Here is a 17,749-nt window from a genome sequence, read left to right as displayed (position 1 = left end):
TCCCATATTTCTTGCTACTGTGTTTCCAGTGTGCTGGCACTCACTTAGAAATCTTTGAAGAGGACCTTCGTTGGAGGCTCTTGGTTGCCTCTGTGGCATTCCTGTTATGTTAAGTCCTTGCTTCAGGCCCTGGGATTGTTTTTGGAGTGTGGTTCCAGGGCTTTTACCTTGGGGTCAGGAGAGGGTTGAGGACGGCCTCCTTTCAGCTCTCTGCTCTCCTCTTCCTCAAGTGCTTCTCAGTCTCTCGTGAGCTTCTGGACCATGCCCTGTCACTTCTCCATGTGACAGTGATAGCTCTGATTCTGTTTTTAAAATTAATGCAACTCTAGGGATCTTCTGGTTTTAGAAATAGTTTGAACTTCTTCTCTCCATAAAGCATCATTTTTATCCCATCCCAGAATAAAAGGATGAGATGACATCTTTCTCAGCAGCGCGTTCTTCCCTCTCCTCCCTTGCCTCTTCTTTATCCTCTTCTCTTCATATCATTTGAAGTTTTGAGGGGATGGGAAGAAAGGCGAGTCCTTGGCTTGCACATTCAGTCTACTTGTCTTAAGAACAGCCTTAAAGGAAATTTCAATTGAAGGCATCTTGTCAAGATATTTATGTCTTTCTGGCCTTCACTTTGTTGATTACAGCTTAGGCCACAAGCTCATGTACAGAAAAAAATATGACTGATGGTTTTATATCTTTGAGACTGCCTCATTCTACTGTCTCTATGTTCCTAGTGTCTCTGGAAGTTTTTCCTAATCTGGTAATTTTAGATACTTTATGTCCTTAATCTTCCTATACAGCATTCCCAGATAAAACATAGATCTTCCAAATTAAGATAAAATCTGTACTATACTGTGTATCTTTGTACTGCAGATGAGAGCCAAACTCTTGAAGGGCATAGCGTGACTGTTCTCATCTACCTCGTCCCCCATTTTTCCAGACTTTCTTCAAATAACTGTGTAGTTTTTCACTAGGACTTAGCTTCGTTCTTGAATTCTTTGCCATTTGGGGAGTCTTATCTAATCTTTTACTATGACATGTCTCCCCTTTAGGGTTTCCAAAGTTTACATTACAGTCAGTTGCAGAACTTAATACATCCTTTAAGTGTTTTTTTTTTTTTTCTTTCTATTTATGTGCCCTCTTACTCACCTTGAGACACTACCCCCTTGACAGGCTGGGATAATGAATCTGGGAACAACTTTTGGTAGAACATGCAGAGTGATTTTCAGATATTGGAATGAAGTACACACTGTGATTCTCGTCATCACTAGGGCCTGTGGATAAGTCACTCAGCAATTTCCTTTAAGAAGATATTTCCCGTGAGTGGCGAAACTGGTGAGATATTCTAGGCATTCTCAAAGAAAGGGAACAGCTGTTGGAGTGAAGAGGGAAAAGTATCATGGCTGACACTGGGCTCAGTGGTGTGAAGAGACATCATGTCATAGGCCAGAGAAGTGGCAGGCCTCAGGGGAGTGATGAATGGTGATGGAACCAGAGGGTCTGACTTTTCCTTTAAAGGTAGAGGCTATGCATGCTGGCTGCCGTAATAAATTGTTTCTGAAACTTGTGTTAGCAGGACACTCTGCAGATGTAGCATTCACACCAGTGGCCATGCAAAGAATTTCATAACGCAAAGATACGCTGCTGGGTGTGGAAGCACACGCCTTCAATCTCAGCACTTGGGAGGCAGAGGCAGGTGGATCTCTGTGAGTTTGAGGCTAGCCTGGTCTACATAGTGAGTTCCAGGCCAGCCAGAGCTACAAAGTGAGATACTGTCTTAAACAAATAAATAAACAACAACAAAGAAATATCCAAAGTCATGTAAACAGATACTTTTATTTAGAAATAGCCATAAGTTAAAATAAGAAGGGAGGCTTGTTTTCTGTGACCAAAGTGACTAGTCTTTCACCATCGACTGTACATGAAGATTAATGTCCACTGTACACAGAGAGTACTCTGCTAGGTATTCTGGGAAAGGCAGAAAAAAATTGGAACCTGAGTCCCACCAGGAAGCAGTGTAGTGTCCTTAGGCAGGATTGCCTACAAATTGTGAAAGAATTTATGTTATCAAACCAATGCAATATTAAGCCCAGACCAAAACACAAGAAGTGGATATAAAAATGCACAAAGCAATAACTGCTATGACTTTGATGGAAAGATGACTTCCCAGTTGAGTAAACTTTGACCTGTGTCTTTGAGAGAGTTGATGTACCTGGATATGCAATAATTTCCCTCAGGTGGGTAGCACAGTAGCACAGTGTGTAAGGCTAGATGAAGGGTCAGGGAAAAGCTGTTTTGGGTAAGGCAAGCACTTGGTTGGCTAAGAGGTCCATGTAGGACTTGGTAAAGAGAAAGCATTTCCCCTCCTTGTACCTGTACCCTTCTGTATAGTTAGTAGACTGTAATAGTGACACTTGAGCAATTAGCTGTTTATCAAATGATTTTAAAAACCCATCGAGGGTTAATATGTTGTACGTTGGTAAACTCAAGGCCTGGATTCTCTCTTGACACAATGGAACTATTTTATTGCTTAGCAGGCTCAAGGGTATGGTACAAAACAATGCTAGGCTGAAGTCACCCCGACTTCAGACCTGAGGGTGAGCTCTCGAGACAGTCTCATAGATCCACATCCGTTCTCAGACTCTGGGCTCTTTTCTCATAGTGATTTCTGAAGGCAAGTGAGGCTTCCCTCTTGGAGTCTGCTTTATCCTGATGGGCCTTTTCTTCACCCTTGGCACACCCATGGGACTGGATGTTTATTAACTATTAGTCTTACAGCTAGAGTGTGATGTTTTAATTTAAAAACTGATGTCTGTATTTCACTCTGAGTCAGTGATATATCTTGTTTAATAATATACCTAATATTTAACAATGTGGGGAAAAAGTGAGTTATTTCTTTAAATGATATAGTGAAATAGATGATTTCATTTTTGGTGAAATACCAGTAAGATATTTAAGACTTAAAAATAATACTTTATAATACTTACTCTGAAATACGGGGTACAGAAAAGTAAAATATTATGGATAATATTTTTGAAATTATGTAGGTACTAAAAGCTTTGCCAATATTGGCTCAAGATTATACCAGAATTTTATTTATCTTTTATTTCATAGATGGTAGCTCCTACCTCTTGTGATTTTGTTAGTAATTTTTGTTAGGAAGATCACACACACACACACACACACACACACACACACACACATACACACACACACAGACACAGACACCACACATGTGAACATCATGAAGGATTGAAGTGGGGTCAGCTAGATGGCTCAGTATGTAAGGGTGCTTCCTGCCAGGCCTATTGTTATGAGTTCAATTCCTGGACCCGCCCAATCAGTTGCAGAAGACAACTGACTTCTACAAGCGGTCCTCTGACCTCTATACATGTGTGGTGGCATATGTGTGATTATACATATGCACAATAAATAAAGGCCATACAATTAGAAGGGATAGTGTGGGAGACAGAAGAGAGTAATGAGGTGAAAATGGTCAACGTACATGGCATAACTGAATGTAAATATTATTATGAAATGATTGCTTTGCATAATGAATGTATGCTGATAACTTTTAACATGATAAACCTAACTGTGCAAGCATCAAACTGATGTCCCCAACCTAGACCTGTCCGAGATTACTCACATTAAGGACACCCAATGGCCCTTCTCCCAGACACTAGGCTGAGGGGACACTGGGCTTTGGCGTTCAGAGCAGAGAGAGTGGAGGTGCAGTGCCGCTCTCTTTTGACGAATATGAGCTTAGCCTGTGCAGAACTGTCTCCGGTGGAGCAGCGAGGCACTCCCCGGGAAGAACAGTTTGCCCAGTGAAAAGGAAAGTGTGTGTCTGGGAGTTTCCGCTGCTCCTGCCTGCCCTGTTGATGCAACACTCTGGTCATTCTCTAGAGAAGACAGTGCGCCTTCAGGGCTGAGGGCAGTGCTCCGTCTGTGGGTCACTGCTGAGAAGCACGAAGGTTCAGCAGGCTTTGCCAGGGATTGTGAAATCAGTCCAGTCCAGACTGATTGCACAACTGTGCAAACGCTAATTAGTTTTTACCTGCAACAGTTTGGGACATTTTTTTTTTTGAGCGTTTCTTTCATTCTTTATTGGAAACTTCCTTGTTAAGCATTATTTTTTGTTTTGTTTTCTTTTACTTGCGAACTTCCTCTAACCCCTGAACTATTAGAATAAAAATTAGAGTTATTTTAAGAAAAATGCAAAAAGTTTGGCAAGGTTTAAGATAGCATTGAGCAGCAGCCATTTTTTAATATGCTGAAGTATGCTAAATTATGCAAACCTCTGCTTTCTCTAAACATGTGTGACGATCAGACTAAGTACCGTGAATTCTCATTTCTCTATTTAATATTATTTATATTGATTGCTAGACTTGTGTTTCATAGGTAATATTTAACAGCATCTGACCTTGAGAATGGCTGGAAGTTTCACCGTAGAAATATTCCCTCTGTTTGGGACGTGATCTATATCACTTATATTAAAACTAGCATTAAAACTTATGGCATAAATTAAAATACTTTGTTAGTTTTAAGTCAGGGCTTCTTTCTGCACCTCTTAGCTGATGCTGCGGTTGAAGCATTTATTAATTTTGTGAGTAGCATGCGTAAATTCGGTTCACTTACATCGTTTATACTTCAGTGTTTCTAACTAATGCGATGTATGTAAATACTGTAAAGAGTTTATCTGCCTCGCTTTGAAACGCTTTAGCGAAACAGCTGTTTAGTCAACAAAGATGGCATTGAATTGCACTGTTTTGGAAAAAAAAAAAGAAGGGAACTAGATGCCTGTTAATCTGGTTCTTTAAATATCATAAACAAAAGTATCCGAATGAGTCTCCAAGGACAAAGGCGGGGTTCTGGGAGCTGTGATTGGCCGCTGCCCTGTCCTGTTCGCAGCCATCCTTAATTGGCTTTGGGTAGACTGGGATCAGAGGAGCAGGGTGACATTTATTACTTCCCTGGAGTTTCTTTGCTCTGAGCCTTGAGATTCCTGAGGAGTAACCATCAAGGACTCCTTTCATTTCGTCTATGATCTCTAAGAGGGGATCATTCTAGAAGGACAAACATGAGTTTGAGTGCAAGAAGAGTCACTCTGCCTGCAATAACGCCAATAGTTCTACAAAAGAGGGTAGGTGTCTTATTCTGTGTCTTTCCACCCTTGTAATTTTTCTTTCTGCCTTTATTTTTCTGTTGCTGTGTATTTACTAACAACTTTGAGCCTTACATAACCATGAGAAAAGACTAGAATGCATTGAGGCTATGGGTACTTAAAAAGACTTGTCATTGGTATTAAACCCAGGAAGAAATGCTGCCAGAACATCCCTGTGGTAAAAATACCTCTATACAAAAGCTGCTGGTCTCCGTTTCTGTCTGTTGTGATTTAGAGATCACATAGTGAGCATTCCCCTTTTTATTCCTTTCTTCTGTAACTTCAGGCATCTCTGCCTCTAGTTCAGCAGGAAATTTGCTAGCTCTTGTGATCTGTATTTGTGAAGGGACAGCGTCTTTGTTTGCCTGTAATTAAGACTGCATCATCCACCTCTTCATTGTGGGGAGGACTATGTAAGCATTTAACTGATCATCTTCACGTGTCTACCCATTTCTACAGAGTTTCTGTTTGCTCAAGAAAGAAATTTCCATTAAATTCTCCCAGGAAAGGGCTTTCTATTAATTATTAATGCAGCGAAGCCCATGTATGAAAATATTAGTTTTGTTAAAGATTCCTTTCATGTCTTACTTGGGATATTTCATTTTGTAAGACTGTATCTGTCCCATGCAATGTAGCCACAGTCGACTTCCCCTGCCAGCACACCCAAATTCTCCAAACTTACAGAATCAGAGACGTGGTGTAGAGAGTTAAGGCATGGAGACACATTACTGCAAAAATACCCTTTCCTGAATGCTTCTAGTGGCATAAGAAAGTGTCATTTTTTCTTGCTCTACTCGGCCTTTTAAAAGTTAACTGTTAACTATTAGTGCATTCCATTAAGCCAAAGGTCGTGTTTTAACTTACTTGAAATGGGACAGATTGAACAACTAAAAAAAAAAAAAATTTAAGAAAACCATTTCTCTTATTGCTTTTAATTTTTAACTTATTTTTTCAGCTAGTCAACTACTAGTTACTAAGTCCATTCTACTTGGCATTGACGCAACCACACTGCAATTTATTTTTTCTTGATGCTTTTCTTTCACTTTAAGCAAACTTAATTAAAACATTTTGCTTTGAATCTGAATCTTTATTTTGGCTTAGACTTAATTGCAGTGTGGGTTCTCTGAGGGATATGCATGTAGGAAAAGTACATTAATGTGTATCCAATCCATGTTCTGTTTTTTTTCCTCAAGTTAATTAATATTACTGTATAGGTTCACCAAAACTCCCACATACTTTATTCTATGGCCCAGGAATTGGATTGGTTGCCTATTGTCTGGACTCCCTTACCAGCTGAGCTGAGCTGTGTTGGCACATGACCTCAGTTCATGTCTGATCTGTGTGGGCACAGCTGAGGTATAGAGAAATGCTGCAGGATTTGGGGCTGTTGTTCTGTGACCCTAACAGTAACTTTTGTGTTGCCTCAGTTCTAGTTACAATGTTAAGTTGCCTAATTTTTTTTGTGTGTGTATGTGATACTGTATAAAAGGATGGAAAAGGGTGCCATCCTTTTCAAGGACCTTGGGCTGCTGGCAAAGGTGGGATTGGTTAGAGCAAACCTTGACTGGGAGACAGCAATAGCACAGTCTGCTGAGGAGAAAAGCAAAGTGGCTCTGCCATGCTGGAATTTCTTCTGCTTTCTCACTAAGGAATTTCTATATCAGATTGTCACTGTGTGCATCAAAACTCCCAAAGGCTGGCTCTATGAATGTATACTGATACAAGTCGGCACACCCTTATTTTCCTGAACATATTTAGGTCATTTCGCCTGCCATTTAACCCCCAAAGGATTTGTCTACTCAAAAACCTCAGGGTTTTTGTTTTTCTTTTTAATTTTAGACAGTTCTCCTTTTTCAGACCAAAAAGACATCCACCTGCTATGACCACACTGTTACTAAATTTTCTTCTTCTTCTTTGAAGGTATGAAGATCTTCCACACTCGTTATTTTTCATATGCCCTTAAATTTAAAATGATTTTGCACTTAGCATGTGTTTCATTAAGACTCATTTTGGTCTTTAACACTACCTCCCCAACAGATCCTACAGATAAACACAAAGCACTTTAGAATATTGCCTGGGAGTGCAATTTCTCCGCTTTCCCAGAAGACTCTGAGCACACATTTTTCATAGAGCTGCTCACCCTAGATGAATGGTCCTTGCCAGACAATTGAGCAGCTGGAATCCCTATCACTTGAAAGGCCAGGAACATTTCTGAAAATGCTCAAAAGCACTTGAGGAGGGGGTTCTTATCAGCCAGTGTGTCCTTCTGATGTGACCCTGGGATTCTCTTGGAGTGACTAGAGGCTGAATTTGAAACATAATCCTTTATTCAGTACAGGCCTTGTTTATCTCTGAGAGTGGCTTGGTAAATTTTGAATGGTAGATTGATGAGAAAATTTGGACTTTCTCTAATTCTATAAGTATTTGAGTTCATTGATTTCAACAAATCAAAATTTTAATGAAGAAAAAGTTTCATCAGACCTTTGACTGACTCTTTCACCTCAGCATTTTTTTCTTTTTTAGAAGCAACTACTAGGTGGTTGCTTCCTTCTCCTTCAAACTTCTCCTTCTTCATTTTCTCCTACCCCTTTCTGCCTCTTTTCCAAAATGTGAATACTGAGTCTTTTGGATGTTGAATACCTTATACAAGGTCACCCAGAAGGTCAACGACAAAGCTAGAAATAGAATCTAGGCTTTGTGACTTCCATGGTGTTTTTCATCAATGTGTATTATGTCCTGAAACCAATCTGTAAATGAAATTGCCTTATGGTGTGTATCAACATCAATTCTGGGTTTAGTGAAGGCAATTCCTCACAATCCTCTGCACCTCCACCAACTCCCATATGTTCTAGTGCAGAACATATTTTATGTAGAAAGCAGTCTTTATGCCCCCTCTCCCTACCCCACCCCTGTGTGTGTGTGTGTGTGTGTGTGTGTGTGTATGAGAGAGGAGAGAGAGAAAGAAGGACAGACAGATACACACACACACACACACACACACACACACACACACACACAGAGAGAGAGAGAGAGAGAGAGAGAGAGAGAGAGAGAGAGAGAGAGAGATAGAGAGAGATAAGGGGATGGTATATCTAAACTGAAACTTTAGATTGGCATATTAATTACACCAAGAAAGATAACATTTTAAGGTCACAGAATTAACAGTTGAACATTTTAATGTATAAAATAAATGAAATATAAAATGTCTGCATGATCAGAAGAGCTGATATTATATTTTAATTCTTCAGGTTGCCGTATTTGATGCCCTTTGTTTGACTAATACTACTTTTTAGATTATGTTTGCAAATTATTTTGCGTTCTTCATGCAGCCTACTTTTGCAGGAGACATTCATAATAAGCCCACGGCATCTTAAAGTAGTTTCAGAAATGAAAGAGGTGGGAAAAACCCAATTTTTACAATATACTTTTTCTTAAGACCCAAGACCATTTGTAAGTGGGAATTCTGTTTTGATACAAGATAGTGTCTTAATGTTCTAATCATATCGTATTTCTTATACAGCCAGTCATTGCTATAATTCCAAACCATCATATTACTGTTTCTCCCAGAAAGTTTTGAGCAGATTCATAGCTGCTCAGTGAGGATGTGCTCCAGGTCTTGCTGGCCATGGAGCTGCCCAGCTTCACAGGAGCCTGCAAGGGATCCCTTTCCTTCTTCCACTTGAGATGACTTTAACCCCAAGGGCTCCATGCTTCAGCTCCCAAGGTTGGCTCTCCAGCTCTGCTATGCCTCCTGCTTTCTCTCCCAAATGCTGTTGTTTAAGTCTCAACCCAAGCTGTAGACTTATTCTAGTCTTCTAAAGGTCTCTCTTTGCTTTTCTCTTCGGTGTCTTAATTCTGGATGAAAGACCATGCCTTTGTTACTCAGCAACCACATTCTGTGACATTCTTTTACTGTTGCCTTTCATAATACTGAAATCTTAGTAGCCATCATGTGTATTTATCCACGGCTCCTGAACTTTTTAGATTTGGCTTTTTAGTCTGTGTGTTTTGTTATTTTTGGATTTATTATTTTTTTCAGTATTTGTTTTTCAGAATTCTTTATTTTTTTTGCTTGATTTAGTTTAATAATTTATTTTGCAATTCCAGTTTAACAGTTTGTTGCTTATACACAGAATTTAATTTCATGTAGCCAGAAAAGACCAAAGACATGGACCGAACAGGGGAGGGATTTGTTTTCTTATGCTTTGCAGTAAAGATCAGGCCACAGCTCATCCAGCAGCTGCAATGTCCTCAGGCAACCAAATTCTCTCTTGCTTAGTATATGCTCCCTGGTGTGAGTCCCCTTCCCTTTTATGGAGTGATAAATGTGAGTCCTCAGGCGTTCTGTTCATAGTCTTGGCACTGAGGATGGATGCACAAGGCAGGCAGGCAGGCTAACTGGCCAGTGCTAGCTCCTGTTAATGTGACACTCAAGAACAAATCGGAGCTCATGCTTCCTGGCTGCACCTGGACCCTGTCGGGTAACCGAACACAAAGCACACTGGGAAAGCAGGCCCGGAGCTCAATACGTTGGGCTCCTCACTACCATCAGGATTCCATTAAAATTAAGTTTGTTTTAATAATTTTATACAAGTGTACTGTATCGACATCATTTTTGCTCCCTCCCCTCCTCCAACCCCTTGTATATCACCCTTCCCCTGTTCCCTCTCAAATACTTAGCCTCTGTTTCTTTGATTTTGTATTGTATTACACACACACACACACACACACACACACACACACACACACACACACACAAACTGGGGAGCCATTTAGTGATGCTTATATGTATAGGGCTGACCACTCGGTATTCGATAATCATTTAGGGGTGCATCCTTTTTCTTTCAGCAGTCATTAATTGTCTGTAGCTCTTCATCTAGGGATGGGGACCCATGAGATTTTCTTCATTTGTGTTGCCTTGTTAACTGATGATGCTATTGTGATCTTGTTTAGGAGACCATATTGTTAAGATTTTGTGGGTGCAGCTTCCTCTTTATATATAGAAATTACTGTCTCATAGCAGATGTCCTGGTCCTCTGGCTCTTACAATCTTTCTGATCTGTCTTCTGTGATGTTTCTGAGCCTTAGCTCTAGGAATTGTGTTGTAGATTTATCAGTTGGGGCTGTGCACCACCAAAAGCAATTTATAGAGTCAATGCAATGCTATCAAGACACTTATAACATTCTTCACAGAAAGGCAAAACCATCCTCAAGTTCCCATATAACCACAAGGACTCCAAAGCAACCCTGAAGAAAAAGAACAATGCTAGAGGGATGACCATTTCGTATCTCAAGATGTGTTACAGAACTGTGGTAATGAAGCCAGTATTCCATTGGCACAGAAAGACACATGAAAGTGAACAGAACAAAGTAGAAGACACAAACATGAGTATGTGTAACTGATATCTCACAAATAGTGCTGGGAAAACTGAGTGTCAACATGTAGAAGAATGAAATTAGACCCATATCTGTTGCCCAGCACAAAATTAGCTTCAAAGGGATCAAAAATCTTGATCGGAAACCCCAAACAATGAAACTTCTAGAAGAAAACACAGGCAACACCCTACAAGGTATAGGGTAGAAAAGGAGTTTCTGAATAGGACTCTATTCTCCTAACAATTTAGGCATCAGGATTCTTTGGAAAGGAATATGTGAAGGGTGGCCTTGAGGCTCAGCTAGCCATCACTACCATAAGTGCCTCTGCTGTTCTTGGCATTCAGTAAATATTTGTAAATAGTATACTGTTATGATACCATGTACCAAGTTTGGTGGTGTCCTTTGGAGGAAATGTATTCTGTGCTTGTGTGGGGATGGCAGGTGGGCTAATTGGGGAGAGGGCTGCTTCTGTAAGTGGGGCAGGGCCATGAGTGTCTATAGGTGGTACTTTAATTTAGATGGAGTCTTGCTTGGAGGGTATAGTGGTAATTATTCCTACTTGTAAAATCTCATTCCTTTTAAACATTGGTTTTCTTTCTGCTCATGTCATTTTTATTAGGGTAACTTAACTTTGTCCTTAACTCAGAAGGGTGTCACCCAGAGCATGGTTCGGGTTATATTTACACAGAGTATTCCCTTCCTTGAGAAATAAGGTTTCAGTAAACATGCCTTGGTGGACATTGTGTGTTTTGGAGGTAGAAAGCCTGGCACCTAAGCTCAGTACTCTCCTTAACCTGTGGAGTGACCTTAGGTATATCCTTTCTTACGTGAGAGCCGGTTTCTCTGTCTTCCTCACTGTGTTGTATTTACATGGACTGCTGGTGAGCACAAAACAGACACATACTTAAAAGCATTAGCACATAGCAGAAGCCTAGCAAATGTACATTACTTTCCTGACCCAAGAAAAGGCATGTGCTGTGTTTTTATTCATTTGTGAGATGGGGTATTGATCTGCTGTCATTAGTGGAGTGTGTATTTGCTGAGAGACAGTTCCCGTATGTAATCCAGAATGGCTTCAACCACTACATTCTTTCCTACAGCCTCCTGAAAGCTGGGAGAACAGATGTGTACCACTGTGCTTGGCTTCAAAATACCATGTTTTATTAGCTTCATGAGTAGTTTAAATTGTATTGTATGAGAAAATATTAAATAAAAACTTTGCTATTATCAGGAATTTAAGTTTCCTGCTAAAGTGGTTACCTACAATTTTTTTGTTGTAGCAAATGAATTCAATAAAAACTTATTGTCCTTTATATCATTCCATCAGGGCCAGAGGAATGGCATACTTTACAAATTCTATTCCCACTGCTGGCTTTCTGTAACCGTATTTACGACTGCCATGGAACTTAAGAAAAATGAATTACTAATATGTAGAGTTCACATATATCTACCTCTCACCTATCTTTTCTGGGAGTGTAGATTGAAATGCAACAAGATATGCAGTTAGATGATTCTTCCTCTCAGGGGTTGTTAGTCAGGGACTTACAGATTGTGTGCTTGTGCAAGACCGAGCTGTATGAAGGCCAAAAGGTTGGCAATGTTTGAAGGTTTGCTGCGTGGCAGTGGGGCTGTGTTGCCTTTGATCATGACATGGACAGCGAAAGCACAATATTAATCTATGCAGGCAGAACACCCTTAATTTGAAAATCCCATATGTGAAATACTCCTAAATTTAAAGCAAAATAATGTGCACCAAAGACACTGAATAGAATTGCTCCAAACTCTGTATAAAGTGTAGATGAAACATAACTGATTCAGATGTTGACAGAGGGGGTCTTACTTTGGAATAGCTCATTGTGTATGCACAAATACTCCAAAATGGAAAAAAAAAAGGAAAAGAAGAAAGAAAAGAAATCTGATATACTTTTCACTGAAGCATTTCAAACAGGCTACTCAAACTGCAATTCCTATTATTTGTGTAAACTTGGTTTTTGTGAAAACAAGATACTGACCTACTATTGATATTTCTCAACATTGTTATTTCTCTTTATTCTTCTTAGAGTATTATTCCTTAGGGTGAAAAGCCACAGTCCTGGGCCTTTTCATTATTTTTATCCAGCTCCAACTTGTTGCTTTTGACTAGTTAGAAGATTCTCTGCCTTCCCCAGAGAGCAGTAGAAACCAAAGCAGTTGTGATCTGCTTAGCACTGAGTCACATCTCTGTAGTTTTCACAAAAGCCTCATAAGGTTGGTGGTCAAACCTGTTCTGGATAAGGAAGATTGGTTTGGAGAAAGGTCATCACCAAAGCTCCCGCTAATAAATGACAGGGGGTGGGACTATAGGCTAGAACTCTCTTCCCAGACAGAAAGCTGTCAGCAAGCAACCTGGGCACTCATGCTGCACACCCACGCACGCTCCCTGTAACAGCTGAGGAATGCATACTGCATGACCCTGCTGTGCGAAAGAGCCTAGGCACATACATTTTACACCCCTGCTCTGCACAACATTCTAGGCACACAGTGCATGGCCCTGTTCTCTACAACATCCTAGGCACACACACTTCATAGCCCTGTTTCACAGAACAGCCTGGGCATGCATACTGTACTCCCCTGCTCTGCACAGCATCCTAGGCACGCACAGTGCATGGCCTGACTTCACGGAACAGCCTGGGCACACATACACTGCATGGCCCTATTCCACACAACAGCCTGGGCACACAGTGCATGGCCAGTTTCCACACAACAGCCTGGGCACACACTGCATAGCCCTATTCCATACAACAGCCTGGGGCACACACAGTGCATGGCCCTGGCTTCACAGAACAGCTTCTCCTCTTACCTGTACTCTTCACATGGGACAATTGTCACCTCTCCTGCCAATCTACTTTTGCCCTCTGGTCACTGCTCCTTGCCGTGTCCTCAAGTCTTACTTTCAAGCCAGTGACTAAGCTAACATGTCAGAGCACCTGCAAAGACACTTAGGGTTCTAAGGGTTCCTTGGACTCCGTCACGGTAGACTTCCTCTGCTTTAGACCTTACAACACTACTGCTAAGACACACCACACAACACTGAGTGCTGTTGGCTCTTTGTATGCTGTAAGGTTTGAGGCGCCTAAGATGCAGAAGGCCAGTCTGACCCAGTATTCCCAATGCCAGTCAAATGCCAGTATTCCCAGCACTGTAGACACCTGGGCTGCATCTCCCTGGGAACAGGCACCGAGCCTCACACTATTTTGTAAACCACAATGCCTGGTCCATGCCTGGCATGGAAGGCTGATTAAAAATAGCTGGCCTGGTAGACAGTCTCAGACTCCTGCTTGGGGCAGTCTGGAGGGCTGGCTCTCTTGGCTGTGACCCAGCCCCTTGAGCCAGAATTTAAAAATAATAATCTCTCTGTTGGCAAGGAAGTAAGTAGGACTTTTGGTAGTTTCAGATACTACCTCCCCAGAAAATATAAAGGTTTCCACCCCCGCGGGGTATTAAAAATGCTCAGTCTTCAGATAGTTCCCAAAGAGAAATATAAAAAAAAAAAAAAATTGTGTTGGGAAGAGACACATTGTCAGAAAGTGATTATGCACTCATCCCTATATTTTAAATCACAGGAACTCAGAAAATATTCTCCCTCCCTCCCCTTCCCTTTCTCTGGTAATTTTTCAAGACATGTATTTCCTTCATTATTTAGTTAGTTTTACATGTATTTATTGACTTGTGTGTGTGTGTGTGTTTGGGGTGGGGAATGGGTATCCTTGAGGCGGTCAGAGAATACCTTGTGGCAGTCAGTTCTCTTCTTCCACCCTGTGGGGCCCAAGGATTTTATTTAGGTGGTGCAGACCTGGCAGCAAGCGGAGCCATCCCCCCAGACAGAGGAAAAGTAATTGGCGGCAGGGTGAGGGGTGATGGTGGGGGAGGTGTCTGTATTCCGACCAACTCAGAATAAAGACTCCCTCTGCTGGCTGTTTCTGTATTTGCGTATTTTCTGACAAACCATGAAAAAAGCAAACTACTCTTCGGCATTTCAAAAGCTAGGTGCTTTGGGACACACATTGCATTTATAGTCTAGTGTAGTGTGTAGCTAGCGAACACTTTTACATCACATATCACATAGCAGTAGCCGTTTAAAGAGGCATGGATGCTGGACTCGCAGCGGGAGAAGAATTCAGGCAGCATCCGGCTGGAGCCTAAACAGGTTCCATCGCTCTGCCAGGGAACAGGTGCCTGAGCAAGCGCTGGAGCCTCGACTTGTGCCTTTCTAAAACTAGGGGACTTTGTTAGTTTTCCAGCCCGAAGTCTTCTAACTTTATTATCTTATTAGTCGGACAACACTGATTCTGTTTTTTAAAAAGGAATATGCACGCTTTGCATTGCACACCCATTACATGAGAAATGTGTGAAAGTTTAACAAAAGCCAGGATTGCAGCATGGATATAAATTTATTGTCCCTAGAATTGTCACAGCACGGGAATGTTAAAATCTGGAAAGTGAGGATCTGAAAAGTGATTTTTTCGGGTGTGTGTGTGCTATTTTAAGTCTATAGAGTAACACATAAATAGCACAAAAAGACTATGCATAGTATATATCATTGACTAGTTGGCACTATATATTACATAAAAATGTTATTTTATATAGCTCCAGTTAAATGCTACAGATCTTTTATGGTAAGCTTCATGTGAATTTCTGAGACATTAAACTATAAAAAAAAAATTTAAAAATCAGTGAAAACAAATAATTCCTAACAGTGCAGGGATACCACACATCTCAGTAAATGCAATACAGTTGATATGTCGTGTTTGCAGCCTCCTCCTCTCCCTGGATTCTTTCCTCTCTACCCTTCTCCATTTGGCCTTTTTCTCACTGTGGGAGCTGATTTGGAACTTTTTCATCTAGGCACCTAGTGGTTATTCAGGGGATCAATGGTTACTTAAAAACTGAAATGAGATAGCAAGTTAACATTGTGCCCAACAGAAGCTTGACCAGTGGGTTTCTGCCTTAAGGATGAGTAAGTGTTAGCATTTGAGAAGGTTTGGACCTTGCAGAGAGAAGTTACTTTTATATGACTTTCATGTGTTTTAAAACACCAACTATTCAGAGACATGTCTTAGATGAAGTCATTGGGAATGTAGTGTGGGATTTATGACTTGACTCTCTGTAACACACACTGAATTCAAATGCACAGAAATGTAGTGTGTATGTATGTGTGTGTGTGTGTGTGTGTGTGTGTGTGTGTGTGTGTGTGTATGTGCATATGTATGTGGAAGTAGCTTAGGTTGGAAGCCTAGATGTGAGTCAGTTCTCAGGTCCCATATGTGGTGATTTGAAATCTCTTTCCAGGTCAATTTTAGGACATATCCACTATTGAGGATGTATGGGACCTTTTATACCCAGTGCAGGAAGGGGAACTAATCTGGTACATTCTAAACCTTCCCCCAGTGCATTCTGGGTCTGTATGCAGAACTCGATCCCCAGTTATGCAGGTCTTTGAGTTTTGAATCTGTTGTCTTTGACCAGGCAGTCCTTATAACTGTCCAGACGAAGCAGAACGGCAAGCAAATGCCTGCTAAGCCAGCATTCCTACACAGGAAGCTCATGACTATCCACCTTGATGTGGTCTGAAGAGGAAAAAGGTTAGGGATGAGCTTAAAGACCCCAGGTCAGTAAGAAAGTGAGGGACCTGCCTACTCAAACCCAGATCGTCTGAATGGGAAAAAAAAAATATCCAGGGTAGATCTTAGTAGCTAAACTCTTCCCTGGATGATGCCCTCACCATGAGGCTATTCATCAGTCTATTCTCTTGCGACTATTAAGCAAAACAATGCAAAACTTGTATTTTAAACCTTATCACTATATTCCCAGCTAATTTTGATTTTGAGAGGTGCCTTGTAATTTGAGTGTTGTAGACATGGTCCTACATTGTGGTGGTACCAAGGGAAATAGGTGCCCAGAAGGTCTGGGTGAGGCCACTTTCCCCTCGGTAGTCTGCTGGCAAGGATGAAGCTTCACTAGTCTTGTGAAGGCAGTACCAGCCTTCTCATTTTGGATTGTAAATTATTACTATTATTATTATATTTGCTTTTTTCCTTTCTTAATATCTTTTCTCATAATATTTGCTCCACCCAGGTTTTTCCCTATGCGTTTTAACTTTTTCACCCAACCCCAAACATGCCACCATGCCACCATAATCTCCCGGTTGGCCTTTGTTCAGCCGAGAAATGCCATGAAAACTTGTTAATATTTTTCTCTTTGGTCTGCTTGTGTGGTTTCAAACTGGAGGGCTCGATACTGCTGCTGTGGAATCCCTAATGTCTCACATGGGTCTACAGACAATGACTCCATTCACTACGGAATAACTGTTTCAATTGTCCGCCGTGAGCCCTGTGCTCTGCTAGCTGATTTAGAGATCATGGGAGGCAGCTATAACTCCGAGGTCATGTGGCATTCTGGGTAGCAAGGACCTTGGATGTTGATGGCATAGGTGCACCAGATATGGAAGAGACACTCTGGCCCTAAGCTGGAAAGATCATCGAAACCTCCTTCATAGAAATCTGAGATTTTGGAGAAGAAAAGTAGGTTGTGGGAAGATGGCTCATATAGTACCAGCAGCTCGTGCTTTAGTGCCAAGGTCCTGTGTTTTGGAAAGAACTCAGCTCTTGTAAGAAATGAGGGTGGTGGTGGTGGGTGGTGGTTGGAGTCAGGGAGGAAGGAGCAGGTTGTGTGCAATGAAGCCGAGAAGCAGAGTAAGTGGATGAGGTGGATCATGTTATGTCAGTCCCTGAAAGTCATTATTAGTGACATTTACCTGTTTGGAATTACTCAAACCAATTAAAAACGCACAGTTTGTGCTCTGGTATGATGCTTTTTCAATATTTCCTTCAAATTTAAGACTTTATTTTGTCTCGGGTCTCTGAACCATGTCCTCCTCTTCTCTCTGTATTTCACACCTAGGAAAAGAGTTCAGTAGAGACATAGAAAGCAGCAGCTCTTCCTGAGAACCGGGGGCTTTTGGAGCGGAGCTGTTCTAGAGAGTCATCAGTGTTTGAAAAGCAGAGCCATGGAATAAGAACAAATGCATGCATTATTTCCATTCCCTTAAGCAAACACACAGACTTGTCTAATTCAAAATCCCTACACTGTCTCCTCTTATCTCGGGGCACAGCAGTCCTTATTTAGAAGAATGTGAAGATTCAAGGCTGCTCTGACCTTGCTATAAAAATATTCGCATGA

The 17,749-nt window shown here is 41.1% G+C and overlaps 1 protein-coding gene across 2 annotated transcripts in view; it reads left to right on the top strand.

The window, feature by feature from the left end:
• Positions 1–17,749, top strand: part of Grb14 (growth factor receptor bound protein 14) — a 112,256-nt gene that overhangs the window by 46,562 nt on the left and 47,945 nt on the right. Inside the window, exon 1 of one of the 2 annotated variants that reach the window (XM_028862051.2) lies at positions 4,891–5,134. The exons of the other annotated variant lie outside the window; for it this stretch is intronic. Coding sequence (XP_028717884.1) covers positions 5,072–5,134 — 63 coding nt within the window. The 5' untranslated portion in view covers positions 4,891–5,071. Of the gene's footprint in view, positions 1–4,890; positions 5,135–17,749 lie in introns of those variants that run through there. 2 annotated transcript variants of the gene reach the window in all.

The sequence above is a fragment of the Peromyscus leucopus genome, chromosome 4 (genome assembly GCF_004664715.2).
Source record: "Peromyscus leucopus breed LL Stock chromosome 4, UCI_PerLeu_2.1, whole genome shotgun sequence".
In the NCBI taxonomy this organism is placed as follows: Eukaryota; Metazoa; Chordata; class Mammalia; order Rodentia; family Cricetidae; genus Peromyscus; species Peromyscus leucopus.
The sequence above is the reverse complement of the archived record's forward strand: the minus strand, read 5'-3'. Positions and strand labels throughout refer to the sequence as shown.